Source organism: Dama dama, chromosome 31, assembly GCF_033118175.1.
Source record: "Dama dama isolate Ldn47 chromosome 31, ASM3311817v1, whole genome shotgun sequence".
NCBI classification, from domain to species: Eukaryota; Metazoa; Chordata; class Mammalia; order Artiodactyla; family Cervidae; genus Dama; species Dama dama.
The window spans coordinates 55,530,892-55,554,867 of NC_083711.1; the positions used below are offsets into that span (position 1 = coordinate 55,530,892).

Sequence of the window (23,976 nt, forward strand, 5' to 3'; positions counted from 1 at the left end):
TTCAAAATTAAGCTAGTACTCAAGATTGGGCTCAAAAACGTAGCAGGATCTCAAGGGTGTTGTGATGGAGAAATTTTTTCTTTGAATTCAATAGAGCCTCCAGCCAAAAACCTCTGAGTAGTAACCAAAATCATTGTGGAATCATCTTGAGCAAGGACTAGAAAGTTAGAAAACAAAGTGAAAGATGCCTAGAATGAACAAATTTGAAATTACAGCTGTTTCTCTCCTTCCCTGGTTCTGATATGCATCAATTTCAGTTACCATCATTTAGTTAAATAACACAAGTCCTCCCAAAACACAGTTCACATTTCCACTACCCAAATATAATAACTGGGTAATTGCATAAAGTGTAAACCTCACTGTTATCTCTTCAATCCACAAATCACTATATAAATAAGAGATGTGCACCACCATCAGTGACCAATCACGTCACCCTTTTCAAAGACTGCTGGTGACTACTCACTGCACATCTGTTATTCGATTCACACACAGACAGCAAAACATATGTTGTGGTACCTCCTGTCTCCCAGTCATAAACCACTGTGACATTTTACAATGGATAATCAAAAGAGGAAACTGGGTAATAAAGATGAAGGAGCAAAGAAACGAGATGTGATAATGCTGGAAGCAAAACTCCAATAGACGGTAACAGGCATTATAGAATAGCTAACTATGAAATGTAATATTACTGCCATTCAAGAGACTCTAGATATACAGCCAGAAGAACTTAGTAGCAGTGAACTTATTGGCATACACGAGGACAATGAGGTAGCTGTGACAAAAATGAAGATGTCCCAGAAGAAGTGACTGGCAAAAAAAACTTCACATGAAAGCAACTCTTGGAGACAGTTCATGACAATAGAAGCGTAAAGGACAGTTCAAGACATGAAAGTGCTGGGAGCTGATTAGATCTTAGAAAGGAGAGTGACAGTTCACCAAGGCACAGACAAGATGTATGCTCTGTATTCAAAGTTATATAACAAGAAAAGGCAAGCATTTTTCAAACTGCTCTTGACAAAATTCACCAATTCTCAATGTTTTTAAGGTTTTACTTTATCATGTACTAAATATTAATTTCACTCTTTTTTTCATTTCTTAATACATTTATTACTGACAATAAGAGAGGTTTTAATGTTTTGACAAAAATTTAAAGGTCAGGGAACAACAGTAGTTTTGGCATTTATTATTATATTGCTTTGCAGAGTTTTGGCTCACATGATCATGTTTATAGTCCTGCAGTTCTGTGTAAAGCAGGGATTCAATGAATGTAACAAAAGTTCTAAAGAAGAAAAAATAAGAACAGGCAATTGTATCACAAAGAATTTCAACATGTTATCCAGTTCTCAACATGGAGTTAAACATTAATCCTATAAAAACTGGATGTCTTGGTGAGAAGCACTTGAAATCATTCATTACACATCTAAATGATGGAAAATACATCATATTGACAATGAGTAAGGAAGAACAAGCCTGAAAATCAGCCAGGAACATAATTGTCAGTGCAGTGGGAAGCTGAGTTGGTATAGTTTTCAGAACAAAAACAAAATGCCTGAAACAAAATCCTATTAGAGATTCATTACTTCGGCCAGCAAATCTCTAACTTGTTAGCCAAAGTAACTCGGTTAGCAGAAGGCTTGGTGTTTGATTCTAGGAGTCTCTGAGCAGTTGGTTTACCATAAGATTCTGTTTAGACGTTTGTAAGTTAAAGCTAAAGGCAAAGGTACTTCCCTGTGAGAGACCTTTGTGGTCGAAACATGGGCTAGGGCTCACCATATTTGGGATTCTTTGGCTTGGCTTCCAGGGTCTAGAGGTCTCAAAGTTTCTTTCTTAGTAGGATCAATGGCATCCTGAGACACAGTTCAAAATACAGTTCTGGTATAAAGAAACTTTCTCCTCAAAGTGAAAGCGTAATCTGATGTCTTTACTGGATGTTTAGCTGATGGAAGGTTTAGGTTTTATCTTGGGTGACCAAAAAGAATGACACAGAGAGCTAGATAAGCCAGAGAGAAGTCCCCTGTGTGGTTAAGTACAGACTATACATGATAATCAGGAAAAGTTAAAAGGAACTGAAAATCTAGAAAGGGAAAGACATGGGTCTGAGTTACTATTAATACTGGAGAGGCTGTAAGATTCTGCACTCTAAAAAAAAAAAAATGCATAACCAAGCCGTGAGTGCAAAACAGCGGGGTTTTCCTTGGGTGGAATCCCTAGGCCAGAAGCAGGATGTCTCCCACAAACAGTACCGAGAGAAAAGGGGATTTTAGATGCATGTCTATCATGAAGATGTGACAGATGGCGCAGAGCATGTACACTTACATATCACAACGGAGATGTGAACGCTATAGAGCCAGGGGCAACATACACTTCATTTCCACATCTCGAGCACACAGCCCAGTGCCTAAGAATCAGTATGTACCCTGTCAAAAGACATTTATTAAATAAAGTGGGCCCACATTCTATTCTGTCAATAACGGTTTCACTTACTCAGTGTGTGTACCCAGATACAGGTTCACCCTTGGTGGGGAAAAAACAAAAAACACACTCTTGAAATAATTTCAAGACAAGGAAGCAGTATAATATAGTGGAAAACAGCACTGTATCAAATCCCAGTACTACCAAGAAATGGTTGGGTGACTGTGGGAAAACTGCCTAATCTATCCGTTCCTCTATTTCTCGTCTACAAAATGGGAATGAGAACCCCAGTATCTATCCCTACAGAGTTCCCGAAAGAAGCAGATGTGATTTCAGGTGTAGAGTACTTGGCATAGTGCTCTCATACAAAGCTTAGGTACTGTTATCACAAACACTTTTAAATGTGAATGCAGGCTGGGTGAATCAAGCGTATTGGTTCCTCCTACACACACACACACATGCACACACACACACACACACACACACACACACATGTGCACAAATGGGCTTCCCTGGTGGGAAGACAGTAAAGCATTCTCCTGCAATACAGGAGACCTGGGTTTGATCCCTGCGTCAGGAAGATCCCTTGAAGGAGGAAATGGCAACCCACTCCAGTATTCTTACCTGGGAAATCCCATGAACAGAGGAGCCTGGCAGGCTATAGTCCATGGGGTCACAAACAGCTGGACATGACTGAGCAATGAACACGACACACACACACACATTTACCTGCTCTAAGATGAGGCTAAATAAAGATTGCCACAATTTTTCTTTTTTTAGGTTTATGATCACATGTGTTAAAATATGACCAATGAAAGGGAATTCCCTGGTAGTCCAGTGGTTAGGACTCTGTGCTTTGACTGCTGGGGGCAGGGGATCGGTTCCTGGTTAGGGAGCTAAGGCATGGCCCAAAAAAAAATATGACCAACAGAATAAATATAAAAAAGAATTACCCTCACTAACACAAAAATGAAAATTAAGACGATTGTTTTTCAACCATTGGATTACCAAAGATTTTAGAATGATAATGATGTCAAGTTTGTGAGGTGAAAGATGGGTGTTCTCACCTGCAGTAGTAATTGATAAAATGGTGCTGGAAAACATGTTGGCAATATGTATTAATATCATGAGCCTTAAAATACCTTCTCTGCCATTTCAAGTGTTATGTATCTTTAGCACACTTACTTTCATAACATCAAGAAAATTTGGAAACATCCTTAATATCCATCAAGATGAGAGTTAAGTAAATTACAGTACATCCATAGAAGTAGAGCATATGCAACTATAAAAAGATCTCTGAAAACACAGGAGGAAAATCAGCATTCGCAAGTATATAAGCTATATGAATCCCTTTATGGGTTTTCCTTTTTTAAGAAAAAAAGACAGAGAAGTGGGAAATTCACCGGAATACCTCAATAGTTTATTTCTAGGCTCTGAGACTCTAGATGATATTTGTCTTTTCTTTACACTTCCTATGTTGCATAAGGTATCCTAAAGTGGTATGTATTACTTTTTTAATTCAGAAAAACAATGGTAAAGCTTATTTTTGTAAAAATATGGCTGATAGTGAACACACTGCTGGTTCAGTCAACTAATGATAATGCCATGATCAGCACAGTTCAATCAATCCAAATGCAACAAGTCACACTTCTGTTGAGTGATTTCATGATCTTAGAAAAGGGCTGTTTCCCACCTAAATCATAAGACATAGGCCTTAACACTTGAGTCTGCCAATAGGGTTAAAGGTTTTCCCTAATGTCAGTGGACAAGGTCTTGATGCTATACCAGTCATTTTCTTAATATAAAAAGCTTACTGAAACTCTCAGAAATTGCCACAAGAATTTCAGACATTGTTTTGAAAGAGTTGTGAAATGTCTTGACAGTTGTCTTTCTTAGCCCTTTCTTTGTTTTGTTTTTTTTTTTTTTTTTTGCCTTTTAAGCAAAAGCTGAGAACAGCTTTGAAATCACAAAACATTTCCAGGGTGCTATACATTGAAAAGAGTCTTTAGAATATATAATCAAGTCATCTTACTTCTACTTTTATGTATCACTTTAGATACACATGACTGGAAAAAAAGGAAAGTGAAGTTGCTCAGTCGTGTCCAACTCTTTGTGACCCCATGGGCTGCAGCATGCCAGGCTTCCCTGTCCTTCACCATCTCCCAGAGTTTGCTCAAACTCATGTCCATCGAGTCGGTGATGCCATCCAACCTTCTCGTCTTCTATTGCTCCCTTCTCCTCCTGCCCTCAATCTTTCCCAGCATCAGGGTCTTTTCCAATGAGCCGGTTCTTCACATCAGGTGGCCGAAGTATTGGAGCTTCAGCTTCAGCATTAGTCTTTCCAATGAAGATTCAGGGTTCTGTGTTGCTTTCAATTTCTTTCACCAATGTCTTTGTTTTTAGGGTTTTCTAAATTCAGTATCATGTTATCTGTAAATATGACAATTTTACTATTTCCTCTTCAATTTGGATGCCTTTTATCTCCTTTTCCTGTTTGACTGCTGTGGAAGTCATTCCAATACAATGTTGAATAAAAGTTGTAAGAGTGGGCATCCTATCTTATTTCTGATCTTAAAGGAAAAGCCTTCAGTTCTTCACTGAGTATGATGTTATTAATAGCTGTGGGTTTGTTATACATAGCCTTTATTATGTTGGATATACCCACTCTGTTGAGTGTTTATCATAACTGGATGTTGGATTTTGTCAACTGCTCTTTCTGCATCAATTGAGATGATCAAATGATTTGTATCTTTCCTCCTACTAATGTGGTGTATCATATTAAATTAATTTGTGGATACTAAACCATCCTTTCATTTCTGGGGTAAATTCCACTTGATCATGGTACATGATCCTTTTAATGTATTGTTGAATGTATTTTGCTACTATTTTGTTAAGGATTTTTGCATCTATGTTCATCAGGGATATTGGCTTCTAATTTTCTTTTCTTCTAGTATGTTTGTCTCGTTTTAGTATCAGGATAAATCTAGTTTCATAGAACAAATTTGAGGGTGTTCCCTCTTCAATTTTTTGGAATTTTTTGAGAAGGATAGCTAATAACTCTCCTTTAAATGTTAGCAGAGTCACCTGTGAAGCTATCTGCTCCTAGACTTCTTTCTGTTCAGAGTTTTTTTTTTTTTCCCTGGTGGCTCAGATGGTAAAAAAAATCTGCCTGCAATGTGGGAGACCCAGGTTCAATAGGTCAGGAAGATCCCCTGGAAAAGGGCATGGCAACCCACTTCAGTATTCCTGCCTAGAGATCCCATGGACAGAGGAGCCTGGTGAGCTATGGTCCATGGGGTCGCAAAGAGTTGGACATGACTGAAATGACTTAGCATACAATTCAATTACATTTCTAGTAATTGGACTGTTCAGATTTTCTATTTTTTTTTCTTAATCCAGCCTTAGAAGATTGTATGTTTTTAAGAATTTATATATCTCTTCCAAGTTGTCTAATTTGCTGGTGTATAGTTGTTCTTAGTAACCTCTTACGGTCCTTTGTATTCTTATGGTATCAGTTATAACCTCTCCTCTTTGATTTCTTATTCTATTTGGGTCCTTTCTCTTTTTCTTGATGAGTCTGGCTTAAAGGTTCATAAATTTTATCTTTTAAAAAAAAACTAGCTCTTAATTTCACTTATCTTTTTTATTGTTTTTTTTTAACTATTTTTCATTTATTTTTGCTCTGATCTTTACTAGTTTCTTCTTTCTACTAATTTTGAGCTTTGCTGAGTCCTCTTTTCCAGTTCCTTTAGATATAAGGTTATATTGTTTGAGATTTTTCTTACTTCTTGACATTCGCCTATATTGCCACAAAATTCCCTCTCAGAACTGCTTTTGCTGCAATGCAAAGGTTTTAGATCATTGTGCTTCCATTTTCATTTGTCCCCAGGTATTTTTAAATTTCCTCTTTGATTTCTTCAAGTGACCCAGTATTTGTTCAGTAGCGTGTTGCTTAGCCTCCACTTGTTTGTGTTTCTTCCATTTTTCTTCTTGTAACTGATTTCTAGTTTGATACTGTTGTAATAGGAAAAGATGCTCGTTGTGATTTAGATCTTTTATTTTAATTAATTAATTTCTTTTAATTGGGGGCTAATTACTTTACAATATTGTGGTGGTTTTCGCCATATATCAACATGAATCAGCCATGGGTGTACCTGCGTCCCCACATCCCCTGCCACCACGCTCCCCATATTAGGCCTCTGAGTCATCCCAGAGTATCAGCTCTGAATGCCCTGCTTCATGCATCGAACTTACACTGGTCATCTGTTTCACATATGGTAATATACATGTCTCAGTGCTGTTCTCTCAAATCATCCCACCTTCACCTTCTCCCACAGAGTCCAGAAGTCTGTTCCTTACATCTGTGTCTCTTTTGCTATCTTGCATATAGGGTCATTGTTACCGTCTCTCTAAATTCCATACATATGTTTTAATATACTGTACTGCTGTTTCTCTTTCTGACTTACTTAATTCTGTATAACAGGCTCCAGTTTCATCCACCTCATTAGAACTGACTCAAATGTGTTCTTTTTTAATAGTTGAATAGTATTCCATGGTGTATATGTACCACAGCTTCCTTATCCATTCATCTGCTGATGGACATCTAGGTTGCTTCCATGTCCTAGCTATTATAAACAGTGCTGCAGTGAACACTGAGATACATGTGTCTCTTTCCATTTCTATTTCCTCAGTGTGTATGCCCAGCACTGGGATTGCTGGATTGTATGACAGTTCTATACCGTTTTTTTTAAGGAATCTCCACACTGTTCTCCATAGAGGCTGTACTAGTTTGCATTCCCAATAACAGTGTAAGAGGGTTCCCTTTTCTCCACAACCTCTCCAGCATTTATTGCTTGTAGACTTTTTGATGGCAGCCATTTTGACTGCCGTGAGATGGGTACCTCGTTGTGGTTTTGATTTGTGTTTTCTCATAATAAGTGATGCTGAGCATCTTTTCATGTGTTTGTTAGCCATCTGTATGTCTTCTTTGGAGAAATGTCTGTTTAGTTCTCTGGCCAATTTTTTGATTGGATTGTTCATTTTTTTCTGGCACTGAGCTTCATGAGCTGCTTGTATATTTGGGGGATTAATACCTTGTTAGTTGTTTCATTTGCTATTATTTTCTCCCAATCTGAAGGCTGCATTTTCACCTTGCTTATAGTTTCCTTCATTGTGCAAAAGCTTTTAAGTTTAATTAGGCCCCATTTGTTCATTTTTGTTTTTATTTCCATTATTCTGGGAGGTGGGTCATAAAGGATCTTGCTGTGATTTATGTCAGAGAGTGTTCTACCTATGTTTTCCTCTAAGAGGTTCACAGTTTCTAGTCTTACATTTAGACCTTTAATCCATTTTGTTTATTTTTGTGTATGGTGTTAGAAAGTGTTCTAGTTTTATTCTTTTACAGGTAGTTGACCAGTTTTCCCAGCATCACTTGTTAAAGAGATGGTCTTTTCTCCATTGTATATCTTTGCCTCCTTTGTCAAAGATAAGGAGTCCATAGGTGTGTGGATTTATCTCTGGGCTTTCTATTTTGTTCCAGTGATCAGTATTTCTGTCTTTTTGCCAGTACCATACTATCTTGATGACTGTATCTTTATAGTGTAGTCTGAAGTCAGACAAATTGATTCCTCCAGTCCCATTATTCTTTCTCAAGATTGCTTTGGCTATTCGAAATCTTTTGTGTTTCCATAAAAATTGTGAAATTATTTGTTCTAGTTCCATGAAAAATACCATGGGAAGCTTGATAGGGATTGTGTTGAATCTACATATTGCTTTGATTGGTGTACTCATTTTCACTATATTGATTCTTCCAATCCACAAACATGGTATATTTTCCATCTTTTTGTGTCATCTTTGATTTCTATCATCAGTGTTTTATAGTTTTTCATATATAGGTCTTTGTTTCTGTAGGCAAATTTATTCCTAAGTATTTTATTCTTTTTGTTGCAATGGTGAATGGGATTGTTTCCTTAATTTCTGTTTTTTCATTGTTAGTATATAGGGATGCAAGAGATTTCAGTGTGCTGAGGTATGTTCCCTCTATGCCTGCTTTCTGGAGAGGTGGGATTTTTTTTTTTTTTAATCATAAATGGGTGTTGACAAAAATGAATTTTGTCAAAAGTTTTCTCCGCATCTATTGAGATAATTATATAGTTTTTATCTTTCAACTTGTTAATATGGTGTATCACAGTGACTGACTTGTGAATACTGAAGAATCCTTGTGTCCCTGGTATAAAACCCACTTGGTCATGATGTATGATCTTGTTAATATATTGTTGGATTCAGTCTGCTAGAATTTTGTTGAGGATTTTTGCATCGATGTTCATCAGTGATATTGGCCTGTAGTTTTCTTTTTTTGTGGCATCTTTGTCTGGTTTTGGTATTAGGGTGATGCTGGTCTCATAGAATGAGTTTGGGAGTTTACCTTCCTCTGCAATTTTCTGGAAAAGTTTGAGTAGGAGAGGTGTTAGCTCTTCTCTAACTTTTGGTAGAATTCACCTGTGAAGCCATCTGGTCCTGGGCTTTTTGGTTTGTTGGAAGATTTTTGATTAAGTTTCAATTTTCATGATTGTGATGGGTCTGTTCAGATTTTCTCTTTCTTCCTGGTTAAGTTTTGGAGGGCTATACTTTTCAAAGAATTTGTCCATTTCTTCCAAGTTGTCCATTTTATTGGCATATAGTTGCTGACAGTAGTCTCTTATGATCTTTTGTATTTCTGTGTTGTCTGTTGTGATTTCTCCATTTTCATTTCTGATTTTGCTGATTTGATTCTTCTCCCTTTTTCCCTTAATGAGTCCAGCTAATGGTTTGTCTATTTTATTTATCTTCTCAAAGAACCAGCTTTTAGTTTCATTGATTTTTGCTACAGTCTCCTTCATTTCTTTTTCATTTATTTCTGCTCTGATTTTTTATTTCTTTCCTTCTACTAATTTTGGGGTTCTACTGCTCTTTTTCTAGTTGCTTTAGGTATAAAGTTAGGGTGTTTATTTGATGTTTCTCTTGTTTCTAAGATAGGCTTGTATTGCTATGAATCTCCCTCTAAGCACTGCTTTTACTGAATACAGGAGGTTTGGGGTTGTCATGTTTTCATTTTCACTTGTTTCTATGCATATTTTGATTTCCTTTTTGATTTCTTCCATGGTGATCTGTTGGTTATTCAGAAGTGTGTTGTTTAGCCTCCATATGTTTGTGTTTTTAATAGTATTTTTTTTTTTTTTTTTTTGCTGTTGCTGACTTGTAATCTTACTGCATTGTGATCAGAAAAGATGCTTGAGATTATTTCAATTTTATAAAATTTACCAAGGCTAGATATATAACCCAGGATGTGATCTATCTATTCCATATGCACTTGAGAAAAGGTTGGAATCCATAGTTTTTGGGTGAAATGCAGATGTCAATTAGGTCTAACTGGTCCACTGTATCATTTAAAGCTTGTGTTTCCTTGCTAATTTTCTGTTTGGTTGATCTATCCATAGGTGTGAGTGGGATACTAAAGGCCCCCACTATTACTGTGTTACTGTTAATTTCCCCTCTCATACTTGTTAGCATTTGCCTTATGTATTGAGTTGCTCCTATGCTGGGCACATGTATAATTGTTATATCTTCTTCTTGGAGTGAGCCATTGATCACTATGTACTGTCCTTCTTTGTCTCTTATTATGGTCTTTATTTCAAAGTCTATTTTCTGATATGAGCATTGCTACTCCTGCTTTCTTTTGGTCTCCATTTGCCTGAAATATCTTTTTCCAGTCCCTCACTTTCGGCCTGTATGTGTCCCTAGGTTTGAGGTAGGTCTCTTGTAGGCAGCATATACACAGGTCTTGTTTTTATATCCATTCAGCCAGCCTTTGTCTTTTGGTTGGGGCATTTAGCCCATTTACATTTAAAGTATTTATAAATATGATCCCGTTGCCATTTACTTTGTTGTTTTGTATTCGTTTTTATAAACTTTTTCTGTGTTTCCTGTCTAAAGAAGATCCTTTAGCATTTGTTGAAGAGCTGGTTTGGTGGTGCTGAATTGTCTCAGCTTTTGCTTGTCTGTAAATCTTATAAAATTTATTGAGACTGTTTTGTGGCCCAGCACATTATCTATCTTGGAGCATATTCCACGTGCACTTGAAAAGAGTGTGTATTCTGTTGGTTTTGAATGGAATATCCTATATATGTGTGTATGCTCATATGTGTGTGTGTGTGTGTGTGTGTGTATCTGTGTGTGTATCTGTATGTATATATAAATTACATCAAGCCTGACAAGTAATTTTATGTGCAGATGATTTATTCACTGATGTAAGTGGAGTATCAAAGTAACCAACTACTGCATTACTGTCAATTTTCCTATTATTTGTTAATACTTGCTTTATATATGTTAGGTGCTCCTTTGTTGGATACATAAATACTTTCAAACGTTATATCCTCTTCTTGGGTTGAGCCCTTTATCCTTATGTAACACCTTTTCTATTTTTGTCTTCTATTAAAGTCTTTGCTTTAAAGTCTATTTTGGCTGATATGAGTACAGCTATTCAGCTTTCTTTTTGTTTCCATTTGCATCAAACATATTTTCCCAGCCTTTCACTTCCAGACCATGTATGTCTTTGGGTTTGAAGTGAGTCTTTTGCAGGCAGCACATAGATGGGTCTTGTTTTCGTGTCCAATCAGCCATCCTGTGTCTCTTGGTTGGAGTATTTAATCCATTTACATTTAAAGTGATTACTGATAGGTATGCACTTCTATTGCCATTTTGTTAATTATTTTCCAGCTGGTTTCGTAGTTCTTTTCTGTTTCTTTGTTCTTTTAGTTTCTTCCTTCATGGTTTGATGATTTTTAGCTTTGTGTTTGGGCTTCTTCCCCTTTACTTTTTGTGTATATATTATAGGCTTTTGGTTTGTGGTTATCATGAAGTTTACATATATGGATCTATTAGCAGACTATTTTAAGCTGATAGTCACTGAAGTTCAAACACATTCTGAAACAATGTTTTTACTCCTCCCTACTCTCAAATCATATTTTATGTTTTTGATGTCACATTTATATCTTTCTATTCTGTACACACAAATAACACTCACTGTACACAGTTACATTTGATTTTACAATCATTTTACAAAAATTATTTTTTGTCATTTAACTTTCACTTTTTAAGTGACAATCCTTTGCCACTTAGAAGATGACCGAGGACAAGATAGATGAATGGCATCACTGACTCAATGGGCATGAGTCTGAGCAAGCTCCAGGAGATGGTGATGGACAGGGAAACCTGGTATGCTGCAGTCCATGGGATCACAAAGAGACGGACATGACTGAAAGACTGAACTGACTGTACTTTTCACTCCAGTTACTGTATTCTTCAGTTCTGATGGATTCTTTTCTTCTATTCTCCAATTCCTTGTTGAAGTTTTCACTGTTTTCATCCATTCTTCTCCAGACTAGTAAGCATCTTTATGATTATTATCTTAAACACTTTATCAGTCAAATTGCTTATCTGAGCTTTCATTAGCTCTTTTTCTGAGAGTTTCTCCTGTTTTTTCATCTGAAACATATTCCTCTGTCTCCTCATATTGCCGAATTCTCTGTTTATTTCTAGATATTAGGTAGGTCCATGACATCTCCTAATTTTAGATAAGTGGCCTTATGTGGGAGATGTCTTATGGGGCCCAGCATCAAGGTTCTCTGCGACCACCAGAGCCAGATGCACCAGAAGTATCTCATATGTGTGGCCTTCTATTGTGGTGAGGCTGATTTCCTGCAGGCACTCAGGCAGGACAGGCTTCCCAACACTGCTGGCTGTGAAACCTGGCAAGCTAAGACTATTACAAGTCTCATGACTGCTGGTGGGCTGTGCCAGCCCCAGGGGCTAATATGTGAGAGAGGCAATTCCAACATGGTGCCCATCAGCTCAGGCATCCAAAAATGGCTGCCACCAGCATCTCAGTTCTGGAGGGAATCCCAGCTGCCTACCATCTCCTAGCAAGGCTCTCCATGAAAAGTCACTGGGTCTGACCCAGACAGCTGTCAAGCACTGCCTCTGTGTTGGGACTTGAAGCAAGGATGCTTTTGGACACACCCTTTAAGAGCAAAGTCTTGGTATACCACAGTCTTCTGGTTCTCCCAAACATAAGCCCCACTGGTACTCAAGGTCAGATACTTTGGGCACTTGAACTCAACTATTCTTGCCTGGAAAATTTTATGGACAGAGAAGCCTGGTGGGCTACAGTCCATGGGGTCACAGAGAGTCGGACATGACCAAATGATGCATGTGCGTGCGTGCGCACACACACACACACACATACTTGGTTTAGGACCTCCAGGATGGGGAGCCAGATGTGGGGCTTGACCCCTCAGGGAGGATCTCCACTGCTGTGACTTTCCTCCCACTTAAGGACCCCAAGTGTGGGTTCCGACCAGACCACATCTCTGCCCCTCCTACTCATCTTGTTGTGGTTTCTTCTTTACAGTTGTAGAATATGTTCTCTATCAGTCTTTGGGTCATTCTCAGAGACAGCTCCTCTGAAAACAGTTGTATTATAACTTTGATGTGCCAGGGGAGGTTGTAAGCTCAGGGTGTTCATATGCTGCCATCTTCATTCCTTCTTCTACAATATCCTATCTTATCACCAATGTAGACTGTAACCATATCTTTACCAAAGAAAATAGTATATGTATAAATGTTCTGTAAACATTAAAACCAGCTGAGTCAAAGGTACTGTTAATATCAGGATTCACAATGTTAATTCTTAAGAAGTTAAAAAATGAAAACCTTCTGTGGAATTAAAAGTGAACCGAAGTAAACTATGAAGGACAATATAGACTTCAATGAGAATATTAATATTGATTGTAAATTCTTATCACAATATCATACTTGCTAATACAATTCAGCTAAATTAAACATTTTGCCAACATTGCCTCCCAGAAATAACAATTTAACCACTAAAACATAAACGAAAAATAGAAATAAATACTTACTCACAATACCAAACTGTCCCCAGAACAGAAGTATAGCCAAAACTGGGAAAATAACAATGAGGATATTTTCATTTGGAGAAAACCATGAAACTGGGAAGAAAGAAAACAAAAATCACAATTAACACTCACTATAATCACTTTAACTCCTAACTGTGACTAGTCAACAATATATATTATTGTGGAGATGGAAAATAAAAATAATTGAATTAAAACTTCAGCTTTAAAATAAGTAACAAACTACACATATCATTTACTTATACAACAAATTTTACTTATGAAACAAAAAATTATTTACGTAAGAGCTTTTCACCCATTTCCTAACCTATGACTTCTAGAAGGAGGCAGTATGGCACAGGAATTAAGAACAAGGCTCTAGCTCTAGAATAAGCCTCAGTGTCTGGCTTTGAAAAGCAACCGTAATTTACAATCTCTGTGACCTTGAACAGTCTTAACCCTTCTTGTTCTTCAGTGTCCTCATTGTTACACTGGACTGTTACACTGTTGCATTGTTATACTAGACTATTGTGGCTGTTACACTGTTGGGCTGTTACACTGTTGGGCTGTTACTGGTGGATGTTACACTGGACTGTTGTAATTGCTAACAAAGTTAATACATAAAAAACCTTGGCACTTACCAAGTGCTCAGTAAACATTAACTGCAATTATAATTACGCACTCCTACAGATAGCATATTAAAAAGCAGAGACATTACTTTGCCAACAAAGGTCCGTCTGGTCAAGGCTATGGTTTTTCCAGTGGTCATGTATGGATGTGAGAGTTGGACTGTGAAGAAGGCTGAGCGCCGAAAAATTGATGCTTTTGAACTGTGGTGTTGGAGAAGACTCTTGAGAGTCCCTTGGACTGCAAGGAGATCCAACCAGTCCATCCTGAAGGAGAAAAGTCCTGGGTGTTCATTGGAGGGACTGATGCTGAAGCTGAAACTCCAATACTTTGGCCACCTCATGCGAAGGGTTGACTCACTGGAGAAGGCCCTGATGCTGGGAGGGATTGGGGGCAGGAGAAGAAGGGGACGACAGAGGATGAGATGGCTGGATGGCATCACCGACTCGATGGGCATGAGTTTGAGTAAACTCTGGGAGTTTGTGATGGACAGGGAGGCCTGACGTGCTGCGATTCATGGGGTCGCAAAGAGTCGGACACAACTGAGCGACTGGAATGAACTGAACAGTGAATACCTGTTATGTGTAAATGCCAAGAATTTATCTTAAGCCAACAGTGACGCCTTTTTATAAAGCCTGACTCAGGGTATCAAAATGAGGAAGTTGTACTACTGGGTACCTTCACCTTACTCTGACTAAAAACAAGAGAGATGTGAGCCCTAGCTTTTCTCAAACTTACTCTAGATTAGAAGATGCATTTATGGATAATTAGGCCTCAAATGATTGTTTACGTGTAAAGTAACATGAGGGGCTTTAGGTATTAAGTGAAGTGAAGTGAAAGTCACTCAGTTGGGTCTGACTCTTTGCGATCCCGTGGACTTTACAGTCCATGGAATTCTCCAGGCCAGAATACTGGCATGGGTAGGCTTTCCCTTCTCCAGGGGATTTTCCCAACCCATGGATCAAACCCAGGTCTCTTGCATTGCAGGCAGATTCTTTACCAGTTGAGCCACGAGGGAAGCCCAAGAATACTGGAGTGGGTAGCCTATCCCTTCTCCAGTGGATCTTCCTGACCCAGGAATTGAACATGGGTCTCCTGCATTATAGGCAGATTCTTTACCAACTGAGCTATTAAGGAAGCTTCTATTAAGTGTGCCAAGAGCCGACTCATTAAAAAAGACCCTGATGCTGGGAAAGATTAAGGCAAAAGAAGAGGACGGCAGAGGATGAGATGGTTAGATAGCATTACCGACTCAATGGACATGAACTTGAGCAAACTCTGGGAGATAGTGGAAGACAGGGAAGCCTTGCAAGCTGCAGTCCATGGGGTCACAAAGAGTTGGATATGACTTAGTGACTGAACAACAACAATTAAGTGTGTTACAAGTTACCTAGAGAATGATAATACAAAATGATACATTCCACATAAAGGAAATTGTGATGTTAAGTCTTCAAAGAAGGTTTGTTGAGAACTTTAAAAAAATTAAGTTTAGCTGCATCTTATTAACTCTTAAGACCATAATTTTACCTGTGAAATTTCTTCTCTAACAATAAAGCAAAGCAAATGCACTGAAAGCATTTCAGAGTTTGTCTGTATCGAGGGAAATGCTAATTTTGTCCAAAGCAAGCACTCATGTTCGTCTAAAATTAACTCTTTCAAATCTTCCACTGTTCTGCCTCTTTATCAGTATGTAAGGAAACTATTGGACTTCCATACAGTAATGCTAGCTATGCATTTCCCAAGTTAGCTTATAATGTTAAGCTCTGGTAGATGCTAACAATAATCCACAGAATATAATAATGTTATAAATTCTATACCACAGATATTAGCTTTCCAAAGTCTAACATTTTGCCCTATACATGCAGAGACTCAATTGGTTTCTTGCTGAAGGTCCCAACAGTCAAAAAACAGTGAGTGAATGAAAGACAGCTTTTTTGGGTGAAGGGTGGATGCTTTCATGGTTGCAGACCTCTACCAAAAGACAGATGTCCTCTGATTTAATACCTTAATTTCCAACAATTACTGACCATCTTCCTTAACCAAGGAAAATCCATTTCAATTCAATCTAAAATCCTACCAAGAGAAACCTTTATGAATTATCCCTAGGTTTTCACATCTAAATGCCCAAAGGATTTGGTAAAAGCTCTATGATTTAAGGATTATTCTTAATTGACTTATTTTTCTCTACTTGCTTTACTATTTCGAGTTGTGTATATCATTAACTCCCCAAATCCTCACAATTATTACAGGAGGATTAATTAACCTCTTCTTATCATATGGGAAACTGAGGCCTAGATAATTAAGCCACTGACTTCTGACACAAGTTCCCCCTACTCCTTCACCAAACCTACCCTCTCAGTTTCCCCATTTCTCCAGCTGCTCAAGCTAAAAGCCTTGGAATCATCCTTGACTTCATGGTTTCTCTCACACCCTACTTCTGGTCTGACAGTAAATCTTGTGGTTGCTGCTTTCAAGGTACAGCCAGTATCTGATCTCATATTCAAGATGGGCTGAGAAGGTAACGTTATTTCATGGGCCTCCCTGCCTACACAACAGAACAACATTCAACAGTCTTGGCATTTATTAACAGAAATCTACCAGTGAAAATAGGAAGTATGTTTGACCTGGTCTGACCACTCATTTTTTATTTATTACACAGACATTTATTAAAAGCCCACCATGGGTAGGGTGGGTTTCCCCAGTGGCTCACTGATAAAGAATCTGCCTGCAATGCAGGAGACAAAGGAGATCAGCTCCTTGATTGGGAAGATCTCTTGGAGAAGGGAATGGCAGCCCACTCCACTATTCTTGCCAGGAAAATCCCATGGAGAGAGGAGTCTGGCAGGCTACAGTCCATAGCGTCACAAAGAGTTGGACACAAGTGAGCAACTGAGCATGCATGCGTGGATAGGATTTCTTCTAGGCATCTGAGTCTCAGCAGTGAACAAGCTAGGTGGAGCCATAGACTTGAGGAAGGGGAGGGGCTGAGGGGCAAGATTCTTGTGGGTAGTAAGGAAGGGCCTCTGGGGAGAGGAACTGGCCCCAAACCTTGGCATGGAAATAGCCTGCCATTTCCAGACAGGGGAGAAGATACACCAAAGGAACAGCAAATTTGAGCAACTCCATGATGGCCAGTGTGACTAAAATTTAATGATACACGATGAGATGGAAAGAGTGCTGGGATTAACATCATGCTGGGTCTCATTAGCTTGTTAAGAAAGTCTGGATTTTATTCTACAAGCAATGAGAAGTTATTGGAAAGCCTCAAACAGGGCAGAAAAATGATTCACTTAAAATCTTCCTTGGTAGCCATGAGGAGAATGGATAATAGAGAAGCAGGACCTATCAGAAAGTTAATGCAGCAATCAGCTAGGAGCACAAAGGTAGGAGGTGTTTGCCAAATGCAGTCCAGTCTTGTGTTCAGATTACTCATCAAATTTAAAGACATAATAGGGAACTGTTACAAAGGAAAGTGACTAGAATGCGGATGCTGAAACTATGAGCAATGGCTGAAAGAACTGGGGATTTTTACCCTAGAGAATAAACTCGAATGAGAAATACCACAGCCCTCCTAGTGAGTGGGAAATTGTAGGGTTGCAAGCTCTAGTTTGACGTCGGGAAGAATTAGAACTGCCTAATAATTGACTAAAATTCTTTGGGAAGTAACAGCATCCTCATGTCAAACATTTATGTAAAAAGTCTGCAATGACCAATTACTTAGGGTATGGTAGAAAGAAATCATGAATTAGATGGAGAGACAGAGTAGATGACTAACAGCTGACTCTACACCTCTATGCAGAAATAAGTATAAGAGCTATTTCAAAAATGGGGGGTAGGATTATGAACAAATAACATTACTGACTAAGTGATTCTTAACTGAAACTTATCAAAACTACCTGGGGTTTATCCCAACATCACATACTCTCTAGGGCTTCCCTCATAGCTCAGTTGGTAAAGAATCTGCCTGCAATGAGGGAGACCCCAGTTCAATTCCTGGGTTGGGAAGATCTCTGGAGAAGGGATAGGCTACCCACTCCTGTACTCTTGGGCTTCCCTTATGGCTCAGTTGGTAAAGAATCCACCTGCAATGGGGGAGACCTGGGTTTGATCTCTGAGTTGGGAAGATCACCTTCCCAGAAGGGAAAGTCTACCCACTCCAGTATTCTGGCCTGGAGAATTCCATGGACTATATAGTCCATGGGGCCACAAAAACTTGGACATGACTGAGTGACTTTCATTTCACTTCACTTCACATGCACTCCCCTCTCAGCTTTTACTCCAACAATTGTGTGTGTGTGGCTATGGGGGTAGTGGGGTCCACAACTTACTCAGTTTAAAATCACTACTGTAATTCACCTTCTCTCACTGACATAAACATGGTACCTATAACTGGTAAGATGGGAAAAGTATGATGATCACTGAATTGGATATTCAAATATAAAATGGGATTCTGGGGTAAAAACAATGTTTTATATAAAATTATGTTTAAGACCTAAAAGATGATGCTGTGAAAGTGCTGCACTCAATATGTCAGCAAATTTGGAAAACTCAGCAGTGGCCACAGGACTGGAAAAGGTCAGTTTTCATTCCAATCCCAAAGAAAGGCAATGCCAAAGAGTGATCAAACTACCGCACAATTGCACTCATCTCACACGCTAGTAAAGTAATGCTCAAAATTCTCCAAGCCAGGCTTCAGCAACATGTGAACCGTGAACTTCCAGATGTTCAAGCTGGTTTTAGAAAAGGCAGAGGGAACCAGAGATCAAATTGCCAACATCCGCTGGATCATCAAAATAGCAAGAGAGTTCCAGAAAAACATCTATTTCTGCTTTATTGACTATGCCAAAGCCTTCGACTGTGTGGATCACAATAAACTGTGGAAAATTCTGAAAGAAATGGGAATACCAGACCACCTGACCTGCCTCTAGAGAAACCTGTATGCAGGTCAGGAAGCAACAGTTAGAACTGGACATAGAACAACAGACTGTTTCCAAATAGGAAAAGGAGTACATCAAGGCTGTATATTGTCACCCTGCTTATTTAACTTCTATGCAGAGTACATCATGAGAAACGCTGGGCTGCAAGAAGCACAAGCTGGAATCAAGATTGCCGGGAGAAATATCAGTCACCTCAGATATGCAGATGACACCACCCTTATGGCAGAAAGTGAAGAAGAACTAAAGAGACTTGATGAAAGAGGAGAGGGAAAAAGTTGGCTTAAAGCTCAACATTCAGAAAACTAAGATCACGGCATCTGGTCCCATCACTTCATGGGAAATAGATGGGGCAACAGTGGAAACAGTAGCTGACTTTATTTTTCTGGGCTCCAAAATCACTGCAAATGGTGACTGCAGCCATGAAATTAAAAGACACCGACTCCTTGGAAGGAAAGTTATGACCAACCTAGACAGCATATTAAAAAGCAGAGACATTACTTTGCTGACAAAGGTCCGTCTAGTCAAGGCTATGGTTTTTCCAGTAGTCATGTATGGATGTGAGAGTTGGACTATAAAGAAAGCTGAGCAGTGAAGAATTGATGCTTTTGAGCTGTGGTGTTGGAGAAGACTCTTGAGAGTCCCTTGGACTGCAAGGAGATCTAACCAGTCCATCCTAAAGGAGATCAGTCCTGAGTGTTCATTGGAAGGACTGATGTTGAAGCTGAAACTCCAATACTTTCGCCACCTGATGTGAAGAGCTGACTCATTTGAAAAGACCCTGATGCTGGGAAAGATTGAGGGCAGGAGGAGAAGGGGACGACAGAGAACAAGATGGTTGGATGGCATCACTGACTCAATGGACATGGGTTTGGGTGGACTCCAGGAGTTGGTGATGGACAGGGAGGCCTGGCGTGCTGCAGTTCATGGGGTTGCAAAGAGTCGGACACGACTGAGCAACTGAACTGAATTGAGCTCATGTATGTGACCACTTTCCCGGTTGCTCAGTGGCAAAGAATCCACCTGTATGCAGGAGATGTGAGTTCCATCCATGTATCTGAAAGAAACCCTGGAGAAGGAAATGGCAACCCACTCCAGTACTCTTGCCAGGAAAATCCCATGGAGAGAGGAGTCTGGCAGGCTACAGTCCATGGGGTAGCAAAAGAGTTGGACAAAACTTAGTGACTAAACAACAACAACTCCTTCAAATATATACAAGGTACACCTCCATGCACAAAGAACACATTTCCACAAAAGAAGAACACAATAAAATTTCTAACAAAATTCAAGCCACATTTTTACTGATGCTTTAGGATTGTGAAGGGTTTTTTTTGTTTCGTTTTGTTTTTGATGTATTTACTTGGCTAAGATATACTCCCTAGTTACTTAATCAAAGCCATAATTCTAAGATGGTTCCCAAAATCTGCCCCCTGCAAGCCTTTTTTAAAAACTCCTTCCCCTTAAGGGAAGGATGGGCCTGTGAACATGATGGATTTCATTCCCATGATTATGTTGTGTCATATGGCAAAAGGGATTCAATCAGCTGACTTTGAAAAAGAGTGATTAGTCTTGAGGGAGAGAAAGCAGACCTAATAAGACCTTAAAAGGATCTGGGATTGTTCTAGCCTCCCCTCCCCGCCACCAAAAAGAAAATCAACATGTGCAAAGGAATCAGCAAGAAGAAGATTAATCTTAGCCGACTTTAAATATGGAAGAGCTCCTGCAGCAAGCATAGAGCAACCTCTAGGAGCTAAGAGAAGCCCTCATCAGACGTCCAGCAAAGAAACAGGGACCTCGGTTCTAAGGAAATTAATTCTCCCACAACCACGTGTGCTTGGAGCAAGACCCTGAGCTTCTGATGAGAACACAGCCTGCAAACGTCCTGAGTTTAGCCTCATAAGACCGAATGGAGAATCTAGTTATACTGTGACCACAGCTGTGATCTACAAAGTGGTGAGCTAATAAATGGGTGCAGTCTAAAGCTGCTGCATTTGTGGTTGTTTGCACATGCACTAGAAAACCAACACAAGGATCTCAAAATGCCTTCACGTCAACGTCAGGAACATAACATATTTCATGTTGATGATAACGGAAATGGCAACTTTTCTAAACGAACAGACCTTTTAAAACAAAACCCTAAGAGCTTACTCAGAAAAAAGTAAAAATTTAAGCTTCTAAGTTTTTGTATCACTATACTATAAATATAAATATGAGTAACACATTGCACAACCATTATTATTTACATTTAGTAATTTGGTTGTTACAAGATGTTTTCATAACAACCAAATACAGTGGTAGTAAACATACTGGTCTTAAAGAAAGACAAAACTAGGTTAAAATCCTGGTGATGACACTGATTTTGAACAAGCACTCTAAATCTCCCTTACTTCATGTGTTAAATGGTAAGACTGATGACTAACTCCCAGAGTTCTCAAATTCAAGACACAATAAACATAAACTATTTGGTATGTGCCCTTATAAATGTAAGATTATTTTCCTGTGGCACTGTACGATCACTTCCCCGAAATTGGGGATTACGCCTTAGTCATCACTGAGTCCACTGTGCCCAGCACACTGCCCAGCACATAGTAGGTGCTCAATAAATCTCTGGTTAAGTGAGCAAGACTTTGATGAAATGGTCCCCACTGAGCAGGTAAAAACAGAGGGCCTGACAGGTTGATTTTCTTATCCAAATTTTCTTAAACTAGAAAATAAAAATGTATTTAAAGAGATTTCTAAATTCAAATCCTGCGCTCTGTCCATGGTACCATACTATACATAGGCACCAGAGGCATATAATATACACACACATATATACAAAAGATTTTATATATATTTGACAGATAGTATTTCTAAAGTACTGTACTTAAAAGAATGGCACAAAGAATGGCCACCTGTAATTCACATTCTACTAAGTAGAATTCTCTATGACACAATTTCAGTTCCTCATCTATGTCTAAAAAATTGGTTTCTATTGCCTAAATCCCCGATGTCCATATGATGGGCAAGTTCCATTATGACAATACATTTGTATTCCACTGTAACAGTCCTGCTCCAAATAACTTTTTGTTGGAAGAAGGGTTCTTTTTTTTCCCCCCAGTAAAAAATGGATGCAAAACAATGACATGACAACAGCAGATGCCAGCAAGGATGTGAAGAAACAAGATCACTCATATGCTGCTTATGGGAATGTCAAATGGACCAACCACTCTGAAAAACAGTTCAACAGTTCCCTTAAAAACTAAGCATACACATGCAAACAACCAAATAGTCTGTACTTATTCAGAGAGATGAGCACTATGTCCACCTAAGAAACCTTCACATGATTAATTCACTGCAACTCCAGTTGTAATAGCCAAAAACTGGAAACACTCAAGATGTCCTAAGACAGGTGCACAATTAAACAAGCTGTGAGGTATCTATACCATGGAATATTACTCAGCCAAAAAACAGAGAAAGAGAATAAACTACTGATACAGGCAACAACTTGGTTAGATCTCAAGGGTACTGTGCTGACTGAAAAAAAGCCAGTCTCAAAAGATCACATACTGGATGATTCCATTTACATAACAGTGCTAAAATGACAAAACTACAGACAAGGGGGACAAGTTAGTATTTGCCAGGTTAGCATGAGGGAGAGATTTGTGCTAATGAAATAGTTCTACGTCCTGACTGCAGTGGCAGTTACCCAAATACACATATCACAAAATGAAAAAGAAATATACATACATTGAACCACTGTCAACTTCCCAATTTTGTTTTGTTTTTTTATAGTTACACAAGACGTAAGCATTAGCAGTAACTAAGCAAAGAGTACACAGCACCCAGCACTGTTCTGTTTTATTTTTGTGAATCTTTTATTTCTGTGAACTTCCTGTGAATCTATAGTTATTCCAAAAAAATAAAAAAATGAGTGCAAAGCCAAACGTCTGAGACCTCTGGTAGAATTTTCTACACTCTCTACAATGAAACAATACTTCCTCATTTGAATGGTCCCAAAGTAAACATAGTGCATATTTTTATAGGGAACTTTGAAAATAAAGAAAAATAAAGCAATCACAGACACACAAAATTATAAACTTTCACTTCATCTCCAGATGCTGGTATTCCTTTCCCATTCATCTTCATTCCATCTTCTGGTCTTTCAAGTCTCATATCTTGAGATTTCCTCTCAGTGGCCTAGACAACTACCAAACGATTGATCCCTATGTCTTGTTTTTTCATTCCAATGACACTGTACATTTCTTCAGAAAAAACTTCAATTAGATATTAGATTATGCAATTCCAGATTCGACCCCCTGTTGAAAGGTATGCTTTAAAATTAACAAAACAATAAAAAAAAAGCTCTTCAGCCTAAATTAGTACAAATTAATACAAGTTACAATGTAAACGAGATTTCTGAGCAGAAAAGCCTTCCAGATTCGGCTAGCCTACTCTAAGCCATCTCTCAGCCTCTCCTCGTGGTGCAAGAATCCCTCTCACAACCGCAGGCCAGCTTCACAACTTGACACTATCCCTCATAAAACAAATATCCCAAGAAGACGATTCATACCTGTAAAGCACCTGAGTTCACACAGCGCTTGTACACAGGGACCCCATTTGGTGCTCCTCAGACTGTTAGGATAAGACATAAAGGCGGGAATCTATCTTCATCCCCACGTGAGAGATGAGGTAACTGGACCTGGCAAAGTAACTTCTCAATAGCATAAAGGTGAACAGTTAAGTTGCAGAACAGGGGATATAACCCAGATCTGCTGATTTCCTAATACAAAGCAATGTCAAAGCAGTCTATCAACCCAAGCACCTCATTCCCAGTGTGGTAACAGACATTTATTCATGGTAAATGCAAGAAGAACAGAGGCAAATAGTGGATCCAATGGAACCGATCTGAGTCCATGAAAAGAGCAGGTTCTCAAAGTATGGCCTAATCCTGAGATCAGTAATATAGCTAGCAATTCTAAATAGAGATTTCAAAACAGTAAGCTGAAATGTACCTCTGTGTGGCTGAAGAACTTAGCTGGCACTGCAAGGAACAGGAAAGAAATGAAAACTTT

General features: G+C 38.8%; 1 protein-coding gene across 3 annotated transcripts in view; it reads right to left on the reverse strand.

The window, feature by feature from the left end:
- The window catches only part of CD47 (CD47 molecule), a 58,205-nt gene that overhangs the window by 19,841 nt on the left and 14,388 nt on the right, over window positions 1–23,976 (reverse strand). For all 3 annotated transcript variants that reach the window (XM_061133925.1, XM_061133924.1, XM_061133923.1), the window contains exon 3: window positions 13,368–13,457. In XM_061133925.1, the coding sequence (XP_060989908.1) occupies window positions 13,368–13,457 (90 nt within the window). The remainder of the gene's footprint in view (window positions 1–13,367; window positions 13,458–23,976) is intronic.